General features: G+C 28.7%; 1 protein-coding gene across 5 annotated transcripts in view; it reads left to right on the forward strand.

Annotated features, from left to right (window-relative positions):
• LOC107457248 (next to BRCA1 gene 1 protein) overlaps positions 1 to 22,718 on the forward strand; it is a 40,300-nt gene that overhangs the window by 9,950 nt on the left and 7,632 nt on the right. For 2 of the 5 annotated variants that reach the window (XM_016075366.3, XM_016075368.2), the window contains 10 exons: positions 7,023 to 7,145; positions 9,022 to 9,105; positions 10,251 to 10,313; positions 12,704 to 12,839; positions 15,764 to 15,836; positions 16,476 to 16,676; positions 18,699 to 18,828; positions 20,210 to 20,476; positions 21,190 to 21,328; positions 21,416 to 21,508. In XM_016075366.3, the coding sequence (XP_015930852.1) occupies positions 7,023 to 7,145; positions 9,022 to 9,105; positions 10,251 to 10,313; positions 12,704 to 12,839; positions 15,764 to 15,836; positions 16,476 to 16,676; positions 18,699 to 18,828; positions 20,210 to 20,476; positions 21,190 to 21,328; positions 21,416 to 21,508 (1,309 nt within the window). Of the gene's footprint in view, positions 1 to 4,806; positions 5,210 to 5,309; positions 5,715 to 7,022; positions 7,146 to 9,021; positions 9,106 to 10,250; positions 10,314 to 12,703; positions 12,840 to 15,763; positions 15,837 to 16,475; positions 16,677 to 18,698; positions 18,829 to 20,209; positions 20,477 to 21,189; positions 21,329 to 21,415; positions 21,509 to 22,718 lie in introns of those variants that run through there. The other 3 variants (XM_016075371.3, XM_016075369.3, XM_071182239.1) reach the window with 3 other exon arrangements.

Below are 22,718 nucleotides of genomic sequence, written 5' to 3' on the forward strand. Positions count from 1 at the left end.
TTTTTTGCTGAAATGTGTTTTTGGGAGTTTGAAAAAACACTTTTTTGTTTATTTCACTTCGGTGGGAAGAAAGCTATTTCTTCCGGGACAGTTTTTTCCACAGTGGAAGAAACTTGCCATATCTGCTCTCTTGCTTACATCACCACCAACGTGGAAGAAAAATTGTTCTCGTGTTTATAATTTTCATTAAAAGCTGCATGTTTTCAGATTATTATTTGAAAGAAATATTCTGGAATGAGATTAAATTCTTAAAAGATTTTGGTTTCTAAGATTTTGAGATAGAAATTTAATCGAAGAATACTTTAGGCTTCGACCGAAAAACCTTGTAGAAGAAGTTATTAATTAATATGTTTAAAATTTGTTTGTTGCAATTATGCGAAAAAAAGAGATTAAAGTTATTGTTTTTTTCCCCTTCTATATCTAAAAACAAAAGTCTGTGCATGGATAGATGAATATACTCTAATTAATCAAGAACGGAAGCACTAATTTCGATCGTGTTTTTTTCTTTCTTTCTTTCTTCTTTTTTTTCTGTAAGTTTTCATGGCGTGATTTGTTAACAATCGCTACTTTCCGGTGACATGTAGTTTCCACGCAATATTGAAAATCTATTGTTAAAACCTCACTATTGCAGATTAAAATGCAAACTGTCAGTTTTGGTTTTTCCACTGACAACAAAAAAGGCTCTTGTGTGTTGGTAGGCAATATGTCCCCTGAAAAAGTGCTGTCTTGCCAACACACATATCTTTTATTTTATTACTTTTTACTGCTTTAATTGTTTGTTTGAATATCTAAATTAAAGTAAAGAAGATTTGGTTTTAGCTGCTTTAGGCGCTTTTCCATTTTGATTTAATGTTTTAATTATTAATATGTCTTTTTCTGTATTTGTAAATTAGATTCATTTTCTGATTAGATTAAAATTTCCTTAATATCTTTTGAACGACTCCAAGGAACTTAGACACGACATTGTTTCTTAATTCCTGATATTTTTTTTGATTATTTGTGTTTTTTTGATTCAGGCCTTGTTTAATTGTTTGCATGTGATATTGTAGAAACATTTTTTATTTATTCTTTTATTTATATTTTCTTTGTCTCAGCCTGGGCAACATCAGCAATTTCTATCTTTTCAATTTCAAAAGAAACATAGGAAAATACGAAATCTAGGAAAATAAGCTGAAGCGACTCATAGTTTAGGTGCTACCATTAGATATTAAATAATTCAATGAATACTTTATTTAACCGTCACAAGTGTTTTTATACATTAATATGCTTTTTTCTAATTCATCCAAAACTTTCATGAGTTAAGGTTGCTTAAAAAAAGAAACTGGTTCCGTGGACTTTTAATGTTTCTTGAATAACAAGAAAAGTTTTTTTTTCTTTTTTCGTGAAAGTTTTTCATTGTTATAGCGGAAGTCATGTTTCATTTTTTTATGATTATGAATTCCTTATTTTATGAGTAATTTAATATTTATTAGGTCAGGGAAAAAGTTTATTTTTTCGAAATTGAAATTGCACTAAACAAAACGCACTAGAACATGTAAATTTGATTCAATTAAAAATCTTATTTCAGTCTGGAAATAACGTCTAAGCATAATGCTCTTAGTTTTTCAGAAAAATAAAGATTTGATACAAGACAGCAATTAAAATTTTGTTGAGTAAAAAAAAAAAGCAGGAATACAAAAATTTTCATTTTTGCATCTTAAAATCCTACTGCTTCTTTTCGTTATTCGTGAAGTTTAAAATTTACTCTATTGAAAAAAAAAACCTTAAATATTGTTTATTAACTATTAAAAGTTAAATTATTGGTTTAGATAAGCTTGATTTATTGCGCATTCGATACAAAGAAGTTTTTAAAAAGATTTTTTTCACATGTCCGCTATTTATTTTACACATTGGTTTATTTGAATTTTTTTAAAAAGTATTTTAATTTATGAAAATAAAATGTCTTTGTCCAATCCAATCCAAATGTAGTTATAATTTTTTGATGATTGATTTGTTGATGATTTAATTTTTTACGCGTGTTTCTTTTCAGGAGTATTACTTTAATGGGGATGTATTTAAGACTGAATTATGGTGCTTAGATAATAAACTTAATGCTTAGTTCCTGTAACTAAAAATATTTGTTTTTATGCCCTTGTGTTTTTTAATATTTACTGATTGCGTAGCAATTTAGCGAATTTACTAAATTGAATGAAATGTGGAAGAAAAAAAGAAGCCGCTCAACGGATGATGGAATTAGTGAATCAGCTTATCAGTTGATGAATGAATCGGCTTATAAATAAATTAATTTGATTTATAAACCTACACTTTACGGTATGTTGTCAACTACGTTTTCCATAAAAAAAAATAATAAAAAAAAAAAAAAAATGTTCAGCAAATGTGATTTTAGCTGACTCAGGCTATATATTGAGACATATTTAATTTTATAAGTTCTCTTGTGGGTCAGCCTTGTCCCCACTTGAAAGTTCCACCCTGAAGATAGCATTGTACCTGGTAGGAAAAAAAAATTCACTCCCCTCAAAAAAATCTAGTAGTATTAATTTACATATCTGTATGTGGAAGGTAGAAGACACTATGTCTATTTATTTCTAAAATTGAGTGTTGAAACCATGCTGTAGATTTCTCACTCTATCTTGTGTCATAGGACACTATGTCCTGTCATTATAAATAGCGAAGTTGGGCTGTTTGAAAAAACACCACGTCCAACTTCCTCTAAGGGCTAATAACAAAGTTAAGCAATTTGGGGAAGAAAAAAAAAACTGTCTAACTTTTTCTAAAGGTAAACAATATTAAAATCTGCTCTCTTTAAAAATTACATTATTTTGACATGGTATCCTTTACCTCCGATGTACAAATGTGCAATCAGATAAAATTCGTTTTTTACTTTTCTCATTTTTTATAGATTTATAAATCTTCGATAAAATGGGTAAAAGGTATGTCAACTTAACAGTTGTCTTTTAATATATATATGGGTGGGTCATTCGCAGAAATTAATGAAATTTTTTAGAATTATTATGAATGTTTTATAAATCTAAATACATATTATAAAATACATTGAAAATGTAAGTTTAAAAAAATTAATTTTATTATTCAAAATTTGTCGACGTACGTCAATAGACTGTTACACCTTACTAATTCCCCGTTCTCTGTCCTCGTAATTGATAATAATAATAATATAAAAAAATTAATAATCTCCAAAAAATAACTTTTTTGACTGAGAATGCATTTAAAATATTGGACTGAAAACAAAAATCTTAATTATAAATTTTAATATGCTCTTAGCGTCAAATTAAATTCCTGCCCCAGAGTTACATTTCAGCCTGTAGTAAAAAATAACAACAAAAAAAAGAGGCAATAAATTTATCTAGATGACAGCCATACGTTTTTACGGTTCATGAATCTTTTGCCAATGAGGCATTTTGTTTACAGCTAAAAGAATGGCGTATACTTTGTTCTTCACTATATTTACTTTGAAGTTTTTAATTTTTGTCATGTGTAGAGATCAGCATCAGCATGTCACGTTTGTGGACATCATAGAATTTTTCTGAATATAATAATAATTCTATAGGACGTTAAATTACTTATAATTACTTATTTAATTAGCTTATCTAATTCGATGAACTAATTAAATAAATCAATGTATCAGTACTTTAAAATATTAGAGACTTGTTTACCAATTTTCAAAATTTAAGTTAAAAATATATCAATGTCTAAAATGCAGTAAAGCAAGTTTACATCACTTTCTGTGGACACTATATATCTACACTGTGTCCATGTGGGTGTGATAACTATATTAACCCATGTGATTCGATGAAATCTTGAAATTGAAATTTCGACTGCACCTCTGAACCTGGTAATAATTCAAGTTTCAATCATTAACTAACCACAACTTACTGAATTTATCGTTATTTTATAGCCAAAAAAGAATTTATCATCTATTTAATATTTGACAATTATATTCCATACCTGCGTAATTTCTATCTTTTAAGTCTTAAAGATTTTGTGCTGAAAAACAAAATGTAACGTAACGCAAAAAAATAGAAAAAATCTCAAAGCAGTTAAAATTGCAATAGCTTTCAAGCAAATTAGAATTAAGAAGAAAAATAAATAAATAAAAGACTGCAAGTTTATAAATAAATAAGCCTTCAGAAAACCCCGTATGTTTTTTTCCCTCACAAGTTTAAAAGGTAATAATTCTCGAACGAATAATAATTTTTTATTATTATTCCATTGTACTCCCTGTTTTTGACAATTCGTAATTTCAAGTTTTTAAATGTTATAGTTTATGCGCAGCAAAGTAAAAGTTTACGTTAAGAACACACAAAACAGTGTCGATGGCCCTTACGATTTTTTTTAAAATTTACAGAGAAAGTTCCTAATATATAAAAGCATTTATAAAATTTATTTATTGGTTTAGTATTACGTTAGCTTTTCTAGATAGAGCAAGAAGATACAATTATTATAGATACAGTATTATTTGAAATTATAGTTTATATAATTTCGTTTTGAATTGTTTATATTGCTTTAATTTCAATGGTATTAAACTCCTTCTTCTTGAGTTGGAAAAAAATTTCAATATTAACTATAAATTCTAATAAATATAAATATTTTGAAACTTTTTTTTGTTCATTTTCTATGTATTTTACGTTCTAAAAGATTTCAGTGAAAAAAAAAAAAAGAAGAAGCTAAATTTTATTGGAAAAAGTTTCTTTCAAAATTAAGACATAAATAAAAGAAGACAGCATCAATAAATTCTTAGTTTTAATAGCGTTTTAGCATTGGAGTTGCACAATGCATTTTAATACACCTGTCAGGGTCAGATACTTCCGGAGTTTCGTTATGATTAGAGCAGACGATGTTCTCAGCTTCAGGTAGAATGATGCTAAACTTGTTGACAAATCTCTAGTGGAAATCCAAGAAGTTAACAACGGTTCCTAAAGTAATGCTGACTTGTAAGTTTTTTCTTAATTTACTGCCCTCTGTCAGCTGGTTTATTCTATAGTTTTAATTACGTCACGAATTACTACATTCCAAAGTCCTGTTCCAGCCAGTACGGTGTTTCGAAATTCTGATGTAACGACCTTGCTGTGTAGACGTATCACAACAAACAACAGTTAAAGAGAAATTTATTGTGATCGATGAAAATAGATATTTTCTGAGATGATATTCTTTTGATATATTAAAGACTCTAATTCATTTTAGAGATTAAATGGTATGCGCTTTTACTAATTATTAACTTTTGAAGATTATAAATCATTTATATATGCTGTTTTAGGGAGCTGAACAAAGCAGTAAAAGCGAAAGTGTTTGTTGTTTATGTTTTATTTTAATCAAATTCTGATTATATTAGATATCGGATCAGCTCTTTAATGACGCAGACTACGTGCTATTCGATGAAAATTTATTTTTTATATATGTTATTTAAAATTTTATACCCTTTTGTGTAATTTAATCTAAAAACTAATTTTATGAAAATTCACTTGATAAATCTGTGTAATTTTCTGTTTAATGTATTATATCGTATGATGATTTGGATATTTGTATGATGAAATCTTGTTATTTAACATCCTATGACGCAATTTCAATTTCTACTGAACCCAAGATTGTTATCTTTTTTATAGAAATCATTGTTTTCATTAAGTACGCAGTCCAGTACGGTCGCTAAATTCACAAAAATAACAAAATTGATTTTATATATTTAAGAAAATTTTGTATTGGTAAGTTAAATATGTATGTTTTTTTAATGATTTTTTATGCTTAGTGACAATTCCTTATTTATATATTCCTTAGAATTTTATAAATGTTTCACTTTAGCTTTCAAATGATAATTTAATTACATATAAAAAAATTCTACTTGTTTATTTAGCTCAACTGTTTAATATGTTTCAAAGAATTTTCCCATCGTTTTATTTAATTTTTGTAAATTTTCTATTTAACATATTGTTTTGTATGGTGGGTGACTCAGATCTTTGTATGATGAAATTCTGTAATATTGCTTTTTATGATGCAATTTTGAATTCTTAGTGAACTTAAAATTGTTTATACCCAATTATAGAAATCATAGCTTTTATTAAAAATATACTCTTTCATATATTATTCTAGAATTTTTAAATTAAGAGAAACTGATCCTTCTTAATATTTAGTAAATCTTAGTAGTAGCAAGTTACATTTTTATGAATAGTGAAAACTATCTATTGTTGATTATCTATACTTAAAATGGTAGTATTTCATACATTCATTTTCACCTATTCATGCACTATCACTTAAACCGGTTTGAGCCAACTATCTTTGTCCAGGTCCTTTTTACATCTTAAAATTTTTTAAAAAATGTCTAGTAGTTTGTCGGAGAATCACTATGAGTCCTACCCTCTGAGTGGTCCCCTTATTATGTGACTTTTTTTTTAGTATTCATGTGCAATATAAATACCTTCCCCAAAAATTGTTAGTAAAAAGCTGAAGAAGTTAGATAATCGTCTTAAGTTAGATGATCGGCCAAGTCATTAGCAAAAGTTGACGAAATTGTACATAAACTCACAAATTCGCCACCTGAATTCACATGTTAAAAAGAAATCTGGGTTTAAGAAAAAGCAATTTTTCTACAAAATCATGTGGGTATACAATGAAATCTTAGCAAATCAAGTATGTCAAAAAAAATATTTTTACGATTTGGGAATTGCACGCCAATTATACTCTGGTAATTTTTTGTAGACCACTAAATTTTAATTACTGCTGTGAATCTTAATGTAAAATTAACAATTTATCATTGCATGCATAAATCATAGTTCCTACTGATGTCACCAGGGGTAGAATGGTCTAAAGAACGAATAACTAAAAAAAATATGGTCTGGCAAACTTTATGGTGGTCTAAGTAAAATTTTAGTGGTCTATGACCAATGGATCATTGTTAGTTTGGAGCTATGTGCTGTGATAGTTTTTCGTTTAAATTTTTAACGTTAGCATTATCAAACCAAAAATTTCAAAATTTTGTAAAACAAATGAATTTTTATTTTGTTCTTCTTTTTCAGCACACAATGCGATTGTCAGTTAATAATTTGCCAGATGGTTGTACACAGGAAGAGTTAAAAGCATTGTTTAGTCAGTATGGTACTGTCAAGCAGATAGATGTCTTTTTTTCATTTGGATGTGTGGTATGTTACATTTGTAAACAATCAGATTTATATATTTTATTCATTTGATAATAAACATTTTTAATAAACTTGAAGAGTACTTTGAAGCTTGGATGTTAGTTTGATGTTAGATTTATATATTTCTACATTAGAAAAACTTATATTTTTAAACTTTAATATTCATGATTGGAATATTTTTGTTTTAAATAGTATTTTCTTAATATTATTAAAAGGCAACTCCACCATTTACAAACATCTCATTTTCAGAAATGCATCATTGATCTCAATTTTTAAGAAATAAAGCTGTACTGGTAATTTTTGCTAAAATAACTCTTGGTATTGTTTGCATTTTCTCCAGTATTCAGTGATGTGTAGAAATTTAATTTTTTCATATCGCACCCTGGCAAGAACAGTATCATTACTCTAAAATGCAGCATTTGAGAAAAATCAACTTAAAGAATACTATAAAACTTATTCTGAAATAGACGCAAAACTGACACAACGTCCCTCAGCTGGATAAATTGCAAGTTAGAGATGTGACACTTTTAAAGCTTGGTGGGGCACTTCATACATATTTTTAACCCCTTAACGATCGGTTAATTTTCCAGAAAACTGTCACAAAAGTGTCTATTTTTTTTGCTTTTGTATAAGTATTACGTATTTGATTAGTGCTGCAACCAGTTTAAAATTAACTAACTATCTACAATTACCTTAAAAATATTCAGGTACTGCTATCAGTTGTGTAAAATGAGAAATAAAATGTTTTCCGGGCAAAAGAAATGAGTTAGTTTTATTGTTATTGGCGCGTTACTTCTGAACACTCCAGCCCGTCAATATAACGGGAGCGAGAAATAGCGGGCGAAAACTCACCCCGTCATTTTCACGGGAGCGAGAAGAAAGGGGTTAATTGACATAACCTTAATATTGCTGTTTTTTTATTTGTCACTTTTCTTGCCAGAGTGCGATATATTGTTATTTACGTAATAGTCAGTTTGTAATTTTTAAATGAATGAAAGTATTCTTGTTTTTTTTTTCTCCGAATATCAGCTTCCAAATATTATAAGTTCTTTCAAAGCAGAAATTTCAATTTGTTCTTTTCTTTGAACAATAAAATTGCATTCTAAAGCTGTAAGCAACTTATTGTTCGTTCGAGCATTAACAATAAAATTTAATGTCAATGTGGACTTTTGTACATATTGCTAGTAAAAACTACTCTTAACATTGTCTCAAAGAATATCAAGTTAGTTGCTTTCAAGTTAGTTGCTAATATAGTAAGTTAACTTTTCTTTTTTGAGTAAAATAGACATTTTTTTTTTGTAAAATATTATTACAATTTGAGGTTTTGTAAAATATTATTACAATTTGAGGTTTTGTAAAATATTATTACAATATATATGTGCTTAACATTGTAGTATGGCATATAATTACGAGCTTTGATACATTGATGCTTTGATACATACAATTTATGAGCTTTGATACATTGATGCTTGGTTGGCAAAAGTATTGCAGCCTGAGGCGTTCATTGATGTGGTGCTGTGCTAATGTGTTAACCTTGAAATGCTTTTATTTAAGGTTCATTTATTTATTCGTTTATCTTTAAAAATTAACTTAGCTGAAAGGTCTCTTCATGTTCTAGCACATTTAAAATATGTGAATATTTATACATAATTAACATAATTTGAACCAAAACTGCATTTTTTTTCCAAGTCTGTTTTAGTGCAATTATTAATTTTGTAAGGATATAAGATATATTTTTGCTCAAAATGATATATTTTTTGCTCAAAATTTTAGATAATCAATAATTTTAAAGTTGATTCTCAGATCAAATTTTGATTTATTTTCAAGTCACCTTTTTTATCTTATCTTTGTTATAATTGTGTAAAACTTTACATTTTAGGAAATGAGCACATTTGAGGAAGCTGAAAATGCTTGTAAAGCATTAAACAAGTATCAGCTTAGAGGCTGTGCTTTATCAGTTGGGGTAATACATTCTTTTTCTTTAACTTTTTATCTAACAGTTCCATGTCTATAACCTGTTCGTATTGTGAGGTTTAATATTATATTGAAAGATATATGAAAATGTTTAATTTATTGTAGATTTTTGCACACATAAAACAGCCATTTTAAATTTTTTTTTTTTGTTAAGATAAGCATAATTTTTTATTTTTTTGAAAAGATTTAGATTTGAAATGTGAATGTTTAAAAGTAAAACATTTTTATCTATTCCTAATTTTAAAAATGTGAAATTTTGATGAAAAATGTTTAAAGTGTTAGTATGTGTTAATTAATATATACAGAACGTAGATTAAATGCATTGAAGTTTTGAATTTTAAAGCATGCTTAATTTTAAATTCCATATTTAATTTTTTAAAGTAAAATATTTGAATTGTTTAATATATTTAAAAAAAAATTATCAAGCAGGTTTTTAAAAATTTATTGAATTCTTTATTAAGAAGGTTTGCGAATTGCTATTTAAAATTTATATATATAAAATGAATTAAATTAATTTTACTAAATGTCATCAATCTGAAATCAAAGTGAAATATAAAATTTAACATCTAGATATTATTTGCTGTTTCTTAACAATGATAACCGTCTTATTCCAAAAGTTTTTTATTATGATTGCAGCTGCAAATATTCTTATTGAAAAATTAAATGTTTATTTTTTGCTCTGTAATCAATTTTAAGAAATAAATGTATTTAAATTAAGTCTCTGTTCACATACATTTTGCAAATTGTATGTGCATTGTGTAAACATTGTATAAATTGGCAAGTATAATTATTAAATATTTGCCAATTAATAATTAGTCATTCTGGATAAGGATTGTTTCTCTATTATCTATGTCTCTTAATTTCTTATGTTTCTTACTTTTTCCTTTATCTCATAGATCAATGCATTGTTGTTATTGTTTTGAATTTTATTTGTTTCTTTATTTTTAATGTTATTTAAGTATTGCATATTTTTCGAAAACTTTTTTTAAGTTTGTGTTAACTAAAATATTGCTTTCTTTATTGCAAATATAGTTTTTGTATTCTGTAAATGTTAAATGTAATATTATTTTAACTAATTTTATCTGTAATGCAACCATATTGCAAAAACAATGTATTTTAAAATTTGATTTTTAGGTATTCAATGGTCCGAAAGTTGGGTCACCACCACCATTATGGTTTCAGTATCACATGTCAAAGGTAATTTAAAAAAATTTAAATGACCAGTCATAAAAATAATTACTTTTAAATTTTAACTATTTTATATAGAAATATCATTATTAAATTATCTGAGTTAGTAAAATTTTGAATTATTATAAATATTCTATCATACATTAATTACATTTACCAGATAAGTGTTTTTTATTTAAGCTTTTATGGTCTAATACACAAACAAAGATTATAACTAATAAAATGTAACTGTAATTATTTGTAACTGATTTAAATTTTACATAATATTAAATAAAGTACCTGTACTTCCTTTATTCTTTTGACAAATTTTCGTTGTGGAGATTAAGGAATTTTTATTTATTTAGTACAGTAGGGAACCGATTATCCGGAACGATCGGGACCATCGCTATTCCGGATAACTGATTTTTCCTGTTTTCTGAATCGCTACAAAAAGCCGTATTTTTTATTGTTAAACCCAACTAAAAAAAAAAAAAATATTTGGAAATGATCTTAAAAAGAAGAAAAAACGATAAAGTAATACAGTAATGATTATTTCTAAAATGATGGTATGGTAAACATCTTTCAAAAAAGAAAGAAAAATTCTAAATTTTTATGAGGAAAAAAATTTTTTTTTCTAAAAATGGCTGAAAATTTATCGAATTTTGTTCCGGTTTTTTGGTTTTCCGGTTTTCTGATTTCCGGATAACTGGTTCTGCACTGTACATCGTTTTTTTCTTCTTCTTTATTTTTAATTAAGTTTCACACTGTGGTTAATCTTTCTAATTACAAAATGATACTGTAATATTACAAATTCAACATCAAGTAAAGAATGTTAAAAAAAATTACCTATATTTATTAGAAAAGCTTGATAATTCAAAACGCTGTCTGAAATTTCAATTTTGTTTTAAATTAACATTAAAATTAAAGAATTACAATTCTTTTAACACAACTTTTTATGCAATAGCTTCTACAATATTATGAAGTATAGTATTGAAACAGTAAAAAACAGGATAAGGCATAGGATATTTTGGTGATTTGATATTTTGGTATATTAATTTTAGTTTTACTTTTAAGGCATAAAAATATTGACATAGAATAAATGTGAATTTCCAGAACTGTTACAGCTATTTTTTTTGTTATTTACAAAAAGAACTGAATGATGTAAATAAGTAAGAAAAAAGCTCTTAATCAGAATATTATACAAAAAGAAAAAAAAAAATTCTGAATTGCTCTTTTTTTCTAGCATTTATTTTTAGCATAATTTTTCAACGAAAAGTACTAATTATCAACCACTGACTTATCAAATTAAAAATATATTTCATAAAAAATCTCTGAGTAAAACTATTTTATATTTTCAAACATAATCTTATACTTATTGTTTAGTTTTAAAAATTTATCATTTATTAATATTCAATTTGAATTTAGTGTTTTAAATCTTAATTGTAACTTTAAAATATGGCAGCATTAATTCATTGAATATAATTTATTTTGTTTTAATTCTAATTCAGAGATGTCAGCACAATTTTTGTAGGAGTCGTCAGTGCAGTAGTAAGTTTCTTTTCGAACCTTTACTTTGTTTTTCGCCAAAGCGCAAATTAATTTACAAATTCGATGTGTTGTAGATGTTAATAATATTTTCCCTTTCGGGAGTAACTCCCAAAAGATATTACGATGATACCTTAAGATTAATTGTTATTTTTCGATAGCTATTATGATGAGCTATATTAATTTCGAGGTGAGTCATTTTTTATGTTTTGTTGACAATCGTTGCGCTGAAATGTCTGAAATTGTTTTCATGTTAAATTAATTTAATAAATATTGCTGCTATCTTTTAATATCTTGATTACTGTTAAAAAAATTTATTTCAGTTTATTTTGTAAAAACACTTATTATTCAACAATATGTTTATTGTTGAATATATTATTAAGCAGAATAAAATGTTCTTAAGATTTAATTTGTTATTAATTTTAAGTACTTAAGTAATTCACTTATTAATTTTAAGTTCTGCACAGGATTTTTTTTTATGTATCAAGCATTAAAATAGGCATAGAATACATTTTATTGATTAAATATAAGTTAAATGTTCATTTTAGTTTACCTAATTGAAATATGTTCCTTTCTTACATAGTAATAAATATTTTTATTTTTTTATTAGTAATTGTGATTATCTAAAGGGAAAAAAATTGCCAATTTTATTATTATTATTTTTAAAAAGTATGTATGTAAAGAAGAAAAACACATTAGAAAACTAAATAATATAGTAGGAAAAGAAAATATTTTAGTTTTATTCATCTGGTATGACAGTTATCCTTTTTCTTAAAGATAAAACAAATTTTCTTAATTATAACTGATTTAAATCATTTTGTTTAATATGCTGCTGTTATTATTAGTAATCATTATTTAATTTAAATACAAAATAGATAAAGCAAGACCTAAAGAAAGAGTTGCTGGAAGAAATGCTGAATATATCAACTGACACCAGACAAGCTCAGGCTGATGTTCCAAGTACTAAAAGTAGCTTGGCTCTGAAAGAAGATAATCTTATACAGTGTCAAGGTATAACTTTAATTAAATTTAATATAATCTCTAATATTTTTATTTTAAAAGTATAAAAAATGGAACCTCAATAACAATTGTACAGTAAAACCTTGATTGATCGTTTCTCAAGTGACCATTCATTGCAAACGATAGATATGGGAAAAGGACAAATGTGGTCAATATAAAATATCAACTAGTGACTTGAAAAAGTATGAAAAGTAATAAAGAAGTATTGGACTGCAAAATTGATAAATTTACAATAAGTACAAAAAAGTTTCAAAGAAAAGATTATTTACAATTCAAAAAAAAAAAAAAAGAAAGAAAGAAATGCATTTATTTAAAATATATAAAATTTTTAGATTGGACGCACTCTTTTCATTAAAACTCAAAGAATAATTTTTCAACATTTGTTATAACAGATTGCTGTTCTTTTTATGCAAGTTAGTGGGAATGGAGATAGTTTCTCATTCCGAAAGCTTGGAGGCCTTCTAGTATTTTTGGCGCCAGTTGTTGTTTCATTGGCATCGGTTAGCACTTGTTTGGCTTCTGCAATCATTTATTTTTAACCAAAGTCATATCTTAAAGTTTTAACATTGTCATTAATATATCATAATAAACAAGTGTGATATTTAAGGTCTTTTTTTCCAAACTGTGAAAAATTCTAATTTTCATTTTCATCCTTAGCATCAAGAGTTAACGTTTTTCTTAGCATTCAATTAACTTAATTTTTTCAAATGTCTGTAAAATTTCTGAATGATAAAAAGAGAGAGATATCTTTCAGTTTCAGAGACGATCTAACCAGGTATTATTAAATTATTAGAATACCATTTGTGTAGGTACCAATTGAACTAGACAATACATAACGGAAAACGAAAAATACGGGAAGTAAGGATTGAGGTTCAACTGTACTGATAAACTGTAAGTCCTTACACAATTATATGTAAACTGCTGTTTGTAGAAAATGCAACACCATGAAGGAATCATCAGAATCAAATGAAATTCGCAGCAAATGTCAATTATAGGATATTATGCAAATTAATAAAGTTTCAGAGCCATCGCGCGTGCGTGGCGCGCGCAGCGCCCTCTGAATTGATGCTGAAAGCGTATAAATAAAGTGCTGTAGCGGGACGTTGAAAATAGTCTATGATTATTTGTTAGTGGCAAACGTTTAGTGAGACCTGAGTATGCCTCCACGACGGAAGAATAAGAAATTCAAGCAACTTACGGAGTTTGAACGAGGGAGGATAATCGGCCTTCGAGAAGGAGGATTTTCCTATCGCGCAATAGCAGCTCGTATGCAGCGGAACAGTTCCACAGTGATGCGAGTTTGGAAGCAGTGGACCGACGAGCACCGAACAACTCGAAAAACAGGCACTGGACGACAGAAGGTGACGTCAGAGCGCGATGATCGACACCTGCTCCGCATGGCGGTGAATGATCGCACAGCTTCCTCCAGGCAGCTGGCAGCACATTGGTCTACTGCTACAGGTGTACAATTGTCGGCTTCGTCAATTCGTCGTCGTCTGCTGCGCCGTGGATTGCGTGCAAGGGTGCCATTATACAGGATTCCCCTCACGGCGGATCATCGACGGCTGCGTCGGCAGTGGGCTCTTGAGCACAGAGACTGGCGAGCTGATTGGCACCAAGTTGTCTTTTCAGATGAATCACGCTTCAATTTGTGGACCCATGATGGCCGTGTTCGTGTTAGACGTTATGCCGGTCAACGCTGCCTTCCTGAGTGTATTATTGAACGACATAGTGGTCGAACACCCGGAGTTATGGTCTGGGGTGCGATTTCGTATCATGGACGATCCAATTTGATACGAATTGAGGGTAATCTCAATAGCAACAGATACGTCCGTGAAGTGCTACAGCCCGAAGTCGTTCCTTTCCTTCAAGGCATCCCTGGAGCTATCTTTCAGCAGGATAATGCACGCCCACATGTTGCGCGGACTGTTAGAGACTTCTGTTCAGCACAACGCATGCAACTTCTTCCTTGGCCTGCTTATTCGCCGGATATGTCGCCTATTGAGCACGTGTGGGATATGGTTGGTCGGCGTCTCACTCGTGATCCGCGTCCTGCAGTTTCCAAAGACGAACTTTGGTTGCGCATACAAGCGATATGGAATTCTCTTCCTCAAGCAGATATTCAACATCTGTTTGACTCCATGCCACGTCGTATAGCAGCACTTATTGCAGCGCGTGGTGGCTGCACCAAATACTGATTTCGGACGCTTAATTTGTTTCTTTTGTTTTGAAAATTTCATCATTTATTTGTATCAGTACAAGTCGTTTCTGCATTAAATTTCATTTGATTCTGATGATTCTTTCATGGTGTTGCATTTTCTACAAACAGCAGTTTACTTAATTATTTGTCTAAAAATAATAAAATTGAAAGTTAGTTGTAGTTTCTTACATTAAATTACCTGAAAAGAGAAATGTTAAAGTCAATTTATTAGAAAAAAAATTTTTTTGAAAGAAAATTCTAAATCCATATTTTAAATTTCTAATTAAGTAAGATGGGGGTAAATTATTCAAAGAAAGGCTTTTTTTCCTTAAGTGTAAAGATGATTTAACTTGAAATGTCCTAAATTTCATTATTAAATTTATCATGTCTAAAGATCATACAATTTTATTCTTTATTATTAAAAATGAAAATTGTAATGAAGGTAGCGTTTCAGTGACCTTAGATGCCCTCTTCGTCCAAATGCTTGAGGCCGTAGCCCCCATTATATTAAACCCCTTACAACAAATAAACACTAAAATTAAAAAGAATCTTTGAGCTGTTTTATTTTTAAAAAAAATTCTTTTATTTTGTTTTTATTTATGCTTCCAGAATATATTACTGTGAGTATTGAACTGAATAGATTAAAAAAAAGTGGAAAGAATATTTAGTATAGTAGTAAGAATATATAGAATGAATATTTCTTTCTTTCATTTAGGAGAAGTTGTTCATAACGACATTTATTGTGATAATTGTGACCAGTTAATTCATGGCATTCGCTATAAATGTGGGTAAGTGAATTTTAAAATTAGTTATCTTCTTATTAATATTGTTAACAAATAACTGATTTCATGTAGTATTTGTTCCATATAAACTCATTCTGTCTGTAAGCAAATATTTACGATAATTTATTTACGAATCACTCAAACATCATTGAGGTTAAGTTCAGAAAATAAAAACTGAGACAGTTATTGAATTTTCTCAATGATGCTCATCATTAGTACGAATATTAACATCCATCCCATGTTATTTGCATCGTTGTTGACCAAGTGTCGGCACTTTTTAATCATTATTTACTGCAATACATAAATGACACATTTTGTCATACAAATGGATAGCTGATTTTGCTCAGTTTTTGTAGTAATGCCTAGATAAAACAGGGCAATAAATAAATCTTTGAATATTTTTTTTTAAAGAAAAAAAATAATAGATTTCTCATTTAATTAAAATTAGCAACAATCATATTTTATTTCCAATTAGGAAAAGTTTTGATTTACTCATGTATTTTTAATAGTGCCAAGTTCTATACATTGAAATAATCTTAAACTTGTGCAAGTTTATGCTGTTTGTTTTTTACTTTTCAATTTATCATTATTTCATAACTCAATTCCATTTATTCCCTGTACATGAATGAATTTTTCCCGTTTTAGAAATTGTTCCGACTTTGATTTGTGCCAAGAGTGTGAAAGTTTACCCAATGTTCATAATAAAGCTCACATATTTTTGAAAATCCGTTATCCTTTCGCATTGAAAATGTACCAAAAACAGAAATGGCAAGAGCTGATGTCTCCTTTACCCATAAAGCCGGCAAGATTTAGTGATTCTCCTTATTCTAAAGGGCAAAAAAAGAAGTGAGATTTCTTGACTTATCTTGTGTTTTAAGAAACTTTTTTTATTATTATTAACTGCACAGCTTATGACTTAGTATATTTGTTCCTTTCAAGATTGTTTATTGCAGTTTTTAATCTCTTTTCAACTATTAAATGTGATAGTCTGACATTTTAATGCAGAAAATAATTGTTCCATTTATCTTTTATATTTACCATTTTAGCCAAATAATTGTTTCCCAGAAATGTTTTAAATAGTTTTGATAACTGCTGAAGTTCTATTTATTATTCTTGGTTGAAAAATCACTTATTGTCAAATTTGCTTCTCCAACCTATAGTACAAACATTATCAGACAAACCAGCAAACTTGATTATTAATTAGTAGCAATAAGTTAATAGAAAACATGTAATTTATGCAAAATATTTTCAAACTTGATTTTCACATGCATTAGAAAATATCATTTACCTAAGTTTGATTTATATTTATTTCATTTGAATATTTATTTAATCAAATGAAATAAATATAAACTATGTTTTATATTTATTTCATTTGATTAAAATTTTTACTATTTTTTGCAATGTTAGAATTAATTTTCTTGAATTACAATATGACTGTTTATTTAATCTAAATGCAACTAAGAGACTTAATTTTTCATTAAATTGTTTAAAGATGCAGCAAGTAAATATTAATTACATGCTATTATTTGCTGCAAAGTACATGCTGTTGTATTATACATGCTATTATATATTATTAATTAAAAATATTTCTTTTTAAATTCGTATTGATTCTGAAAAAGGACTCAGCAATTGCCATACATATTACAGTGTCAAAGTCTTTCTGCTAAATTCGATAATAATCAAACAAAATTTCTAAAAAAAATTTTCTTAAAAATTTTTTTGTTGAAACCATGTTGAACAATATAACATTTACAATATAACATAATTTATAATATAATGTAACATTAATAACGTTTTCAAATTTCTTTTGCTATGGATAATAAATAAATAAAATTGAGATGGACTATTTTTTTGGTCTTATTTTCCTCATTTTGTAGTTTTTAGACGTGTCTTGTATGAATTAAAATAACAATTTTAATTTTGAATGTGTTTAAAAGGGTGCACCATTTATTAACCATCTTACAGGGTACATAGCGTTTATAAAAAGTGTTTAGTTTTGATTTACGTTTTTTGAAAGCCCTTAAATGTGCTTGTTTTATTCCGGGGTTTGTAAAAAGTGCTTAATTTTCTATCTTTCAAAAAGAAATTTTTTTCTTAGCAGTGTCGATTATAGTCATAAATCACAAAAAAGCATGATTTTCACAATTTTCTCTGCAACATTTATCAAAAACTTGTTATTTTATCATGATTATGTAAAGTTTCTGAAATTTTTTTTACATTTTGTTGATTTTATGTTTATAAATTTAGAACTTTAAACTATAGAAAGAAAAATTTTTTATTACTGCACAAAACCTAATTATGATTTTCGTCTTATTTTGGAAAGTGACTAAAAATATTTTTTGAGTGCTTAAAAGGGGTTTATTTTTTGTTGAAAAATCTAGCTAGGCATCCTAAGGTAACATTTATCTTTTTTTTGCGATTTTAGTTTTTTTTATTTAAAAAACTGAAAATGCTAAGGGGCCGTTCAAAAAGTACGTACACAAAAAGGGAGAAATTTTTAACCCCTCCCCCCCTTCGTACATTACCGTACATAAGGCCTTAGAGTACGTACATTTTATTAGTCTACCCCCCTTTTTCATAAAAATTAAAATAATTATGTTTTAAATAAAATTAAATATTTATTTAAGGAGTGTGTAGGATAAAGTCATATTTAAATTTGGTGTATGTTTATAAAGTACGTACTTTGTATAATACCTCCTCATCGTACAAAATAGCAAATCCCCTCCCCCCTTCGGGATGTACGTACTTTTTGAACGGCCCCTAAAATTTTCTTTTAGAAGGTGTTCTGTTGTAAAAGTCAAGCAGAAATACTTTTTTAAAATGTGTAGTATCTAAGACATTATTAAGTTTTAATATTTCTTTAAATAGACTTTATGAAGCTACATTTTTATGTGATGAAACTGTTCCTGATGGCACTATAATTCCACCTTCTACTCGCTTTGTGAAAAGTTGGAAAGTTATGAATAGTGGTATTAGAGTTTGGACACATACAACTAAAGTAAGTAATTTTTGTTGGCTTATTAAGAGGTTTTTAACCGTTCAACAGAAACTGAAGTTTTGTAGCAATCAATGCAATTGCAATGTAGCATCTTTTAAATTAAAGACTCTTTAAGATTAAAATATATTTTGGGTGGTTTATCCGTTTGCTATAAATTGATCAATAAAATTTCTTCACTATTTTTAAGATTTGCTTTACTGTTAGTAAGTGTGATATGTATCATAAAATTTAGTTAAAAAGAGTCTTGGGTTTTATTCTCATTTGATATGCTTTTTTTATTGTTTATATATATATATTAGGATTGGGCAATGTTAAGATTTTGGCATTGCGATATATCGTCACGCTAACATTGCGATAATTTGATGCAACCTGATGTTTTGGTGCATTAATGTTTACATTTAGCATTGTGTAAATTCGCAATTAGTAAGTTGCATTTTTTTAAAATAAGCGTTGCATTTTTTTAAATTATTAATTCTCAATATTTAAAGATTTGGATGTCTGCAAAATAGTGGTTAAAAACATTCAATGGCTGGATTGATTGTAAAAGAAATCAACAGGATTTGTACACACACAATTAAAAGAAAAGCCTTCCATAACTAAGACATTCAACAACATTTCGATTCTCTATCACATTCGGATTCATTATGTCAGCAAAGCAATGGGTCACAATGTAAAAAAGACTAACGATAACAATCATCACCACAGCTATCACTTCACATTTAGGGCAGAAAAAATGCTCTTTGCACAAGCTTGCAGACATCAATGTACTATCAGAAACAATGCTCAACATCGCCTGTGTAGACATCAATGTCAACTATGCATCCGGAAATATCCTATGCATCTCAGTAAATCACGATTTCCAATGCTTCGAAAAATTGCCAATCCAAACATCACATCCGCGATGATTGCATAGAATCGGTATTTACCAATGCATCGATTTGTGGCCTGTCCTAATATATATATATGCATGTATACACACGCATACACTTGGCTAACATCTATATAAAAAAAATAAACAATTTTTAAATATTTCAATTTAATATTTGTAAAAAATCAAATCATTTTAATTTTGCTCTGTTTCTCCCTCAATATAATAAATACAAAAGAGACTAGATATTGTTTGGAATAACTGTGCTAATATCAAATAAGTTCATTTAATATTCTTAAAAGTATCAAAACCTTTATTTAATCAAACAAACCTTAATTGATCTTAGTCTGCTTTATATCTTAAACTCATTGGTGAGATTAGCGTTATGATTTTCTTAACATTCAATTGGAATTGTTGAACATTTATTTATTTAATGAAATTTCTAATTATATATATTGAAGTCATCTATTTAATGAATTTATTATAAATTGCAATTCTTTTTATTACCCATAGCTACATTTGATCCAAGGTTCTGCCAATTTAATTCCAAGTAATGAACAGGTAGATGTCCCCCATCTTAAACCTGGAGAAGAAGGAATAGTTTCAATCCTATTTACATCTCCCACTGATCCGGGTGTTTACAGAAGTCATTGGAATTTTTGTCATAAAAGTAGGCCTTTTGGTGCAATTGTCTGGTGTCATATTATTGTGAAACCTATTCAAGAAGAATTGAGATGTGAACCTTCTGTCTCACCTAAGGTCAATGAATTATCAGAAAAAGTAAGTAAAAGATTTTTAATTATATTTTAACAGTTTTTGATAAATGAATAACTTGCTTTAATATTAATTAAATACGGTTATAGGTTGAAAATTATTAAAATGTGTTGATTATAAGTTGCGTAAACTACAAAGTAGCCTACTCGTAAATTTACTTACTTGTTTCTAAGTTAGTATAATTATAAGATTCTCCTCTCCGACTCTTAAAATGTTGTTTTTGTATCCCCGTAAAAAACAATTAATCCCGAGTGAATTACGCATATCAACTTGCAATGAAACCCTCCCGCGGATTATTATTATGGCATAGAAAAATTCACTTCCTACCCAGTTAGTAAGAATGCTTGTCCTCCCTATGCCTGGCTGAGAGCATGCCGGGATCTCCAAACACTGTGGGTGAAAAGGAGCGACAGTTGCTCGTTCCTTAAATGAGGTGGGGGAAAAAGGCGCTTGTACCATGCAAGCCCCGGAAAAGAGTAGCTTTTCTGCCAGCCGAGGTCTTGAGGTCAAATGAGGTCATTAGAATTTGATACTAAAATGATTTCAGCTCAAATATTAATTTGTGTCCTAAATTATAAAAACTGATATAATTAAATGTAATTAATTTATAGGCAGATTAATCTACGTGTCCAACCCTTTTTTGCTGAGTATTTTTGTCCCAATGATAGCTGCTATTTTGAGATTTTATAGTAAACTGTCTGATCTGTGTATTTTTACAGATTGTGAACAAGCAAATGGAAGTATCTAATATTGCACAAGTTTTAACAGCAGTCAAAGAAGAACATGAAGAAGATAACATGGTTCCTAGAAAACTGATTGTCAATTCTCATACTGCAACCCCTAACAATACTCCATTTGGTACGTAAACATTTCTCAGATTATATGTGATAAAATCTAAAAATATCTTTTAAGTACATTACTTAATCATGATTTAATTTGTTGCAGCTTTAACTCCACCTAAATCTCCAGATCATGAAACTTTTTCAAAATCTGTGTGTGAAATGGCCTCTGATAAAGCCTTTTTAAGTCAATGTAATGGTAAATATAATTTTTATTTATGATTTGTACTATAATATGTGATTCCATGAAGGAAACAGGACACATAAATTTCCATGCCCTTTTTTACTAAAAGCAAGTCCCTGTCTAAATTAATATAAATTTCCTATTTATATTTTTCAGTGACAGCAATCAACTGAAATAATCATTGTTGTTTTAAATTTGTACTCACATCTTCTGTTTCTTAATTTATGATTTGCAGGGTATCTGCGCATCTGGAAAGTCATAATTTTCAGTGATAAATGCTAAAAATTCATAGAAACTCCCAGTTTATCATGGTTTTTTTTTACTATTGAAGCCCTTCATAATCTTGCGGGATTTGAAAATCCTGCATCTCAATTTGTATTCACTTACAAAGCCTGATCTAGAAATGTGGGGGCCCAGGGTCAGGGGACCCATGGGTTTATCTTTAGTTATATTGAAATTATATTTGTTCAGGGTTCCCACGGTCCTTGAGAGTCCTTGAATTTTTTTTTGCTCAATTTAGGTCCTTGAAAGTGCTTGAAAAACGTCTTAGGTCCTTGAAAAACTTGATAGGTCCTTGAATTTGTCCAATACTGCCGGCAGCTCTTTTTATAAAACACCCGCGCATCTTTCTGTTTTGTTCCCTTCCCGAGCTCTCTCACGTGGTTTTTAACGCCACCGTTTCAAACCGGGCCTAGCGTGTTGGTGTCTGCCAAGCGCGCGGAGCACAGCAGACAATCAATGCGTTCGGGGCGAGACTCCACTTCATCTTCTGTCGCATATTCTTAGATCTTCTATTTTCTTATCGAAACTGGAATACTCTCGAATTTCGTAACAATATGTACCTTGTAGTTTTCAATAAATTTGCCGTTTACCATCCGCACTTGTCCTTACGTTTGCGTCATTTCAAAACTTTATTGTAAAACGTATTCGCAAAGGCACGGCTTCGTATTTCTGTTATGTAGTTTAGACTAGTTATGCCTGGGAAGTGCTATTTTTATCCCCAATGGATGGATAATCAAGCTTATAAAGAGTGGATTTTATCAATGCCCGAAAAGAAGTTCAGAGCCAAGTGCCGATTATGCATGAAGGAGATCGATATCGCGAAAATGGAAGAATCTGCTCTGAAATCACACATCCAAGAAAGCTAAAACAAAAAAGCAGTCTCATGCCCTGAGTTCTCTTTTTCCAAAGACATGAACATCTAGTCTTTTTTTTCTAAAAATCC

This window comes from Parasteatoda tepidariorum, chromosome 6, assembly GCF_043381705.1.
Source record: "Parasteatoda tepidariorum isolate YZ-2023 chromosome 6, CAS_Ptep_4.0, whole genome shotgun sequence".
Classification (NCBI taxonomy): domain Eukaryota; kingdom Metazoa; phylum Arthropoda; class Arachnida; order Araneae; family Theridiidae; genus Parasteatoda; species Parasteatoda tepidariorum.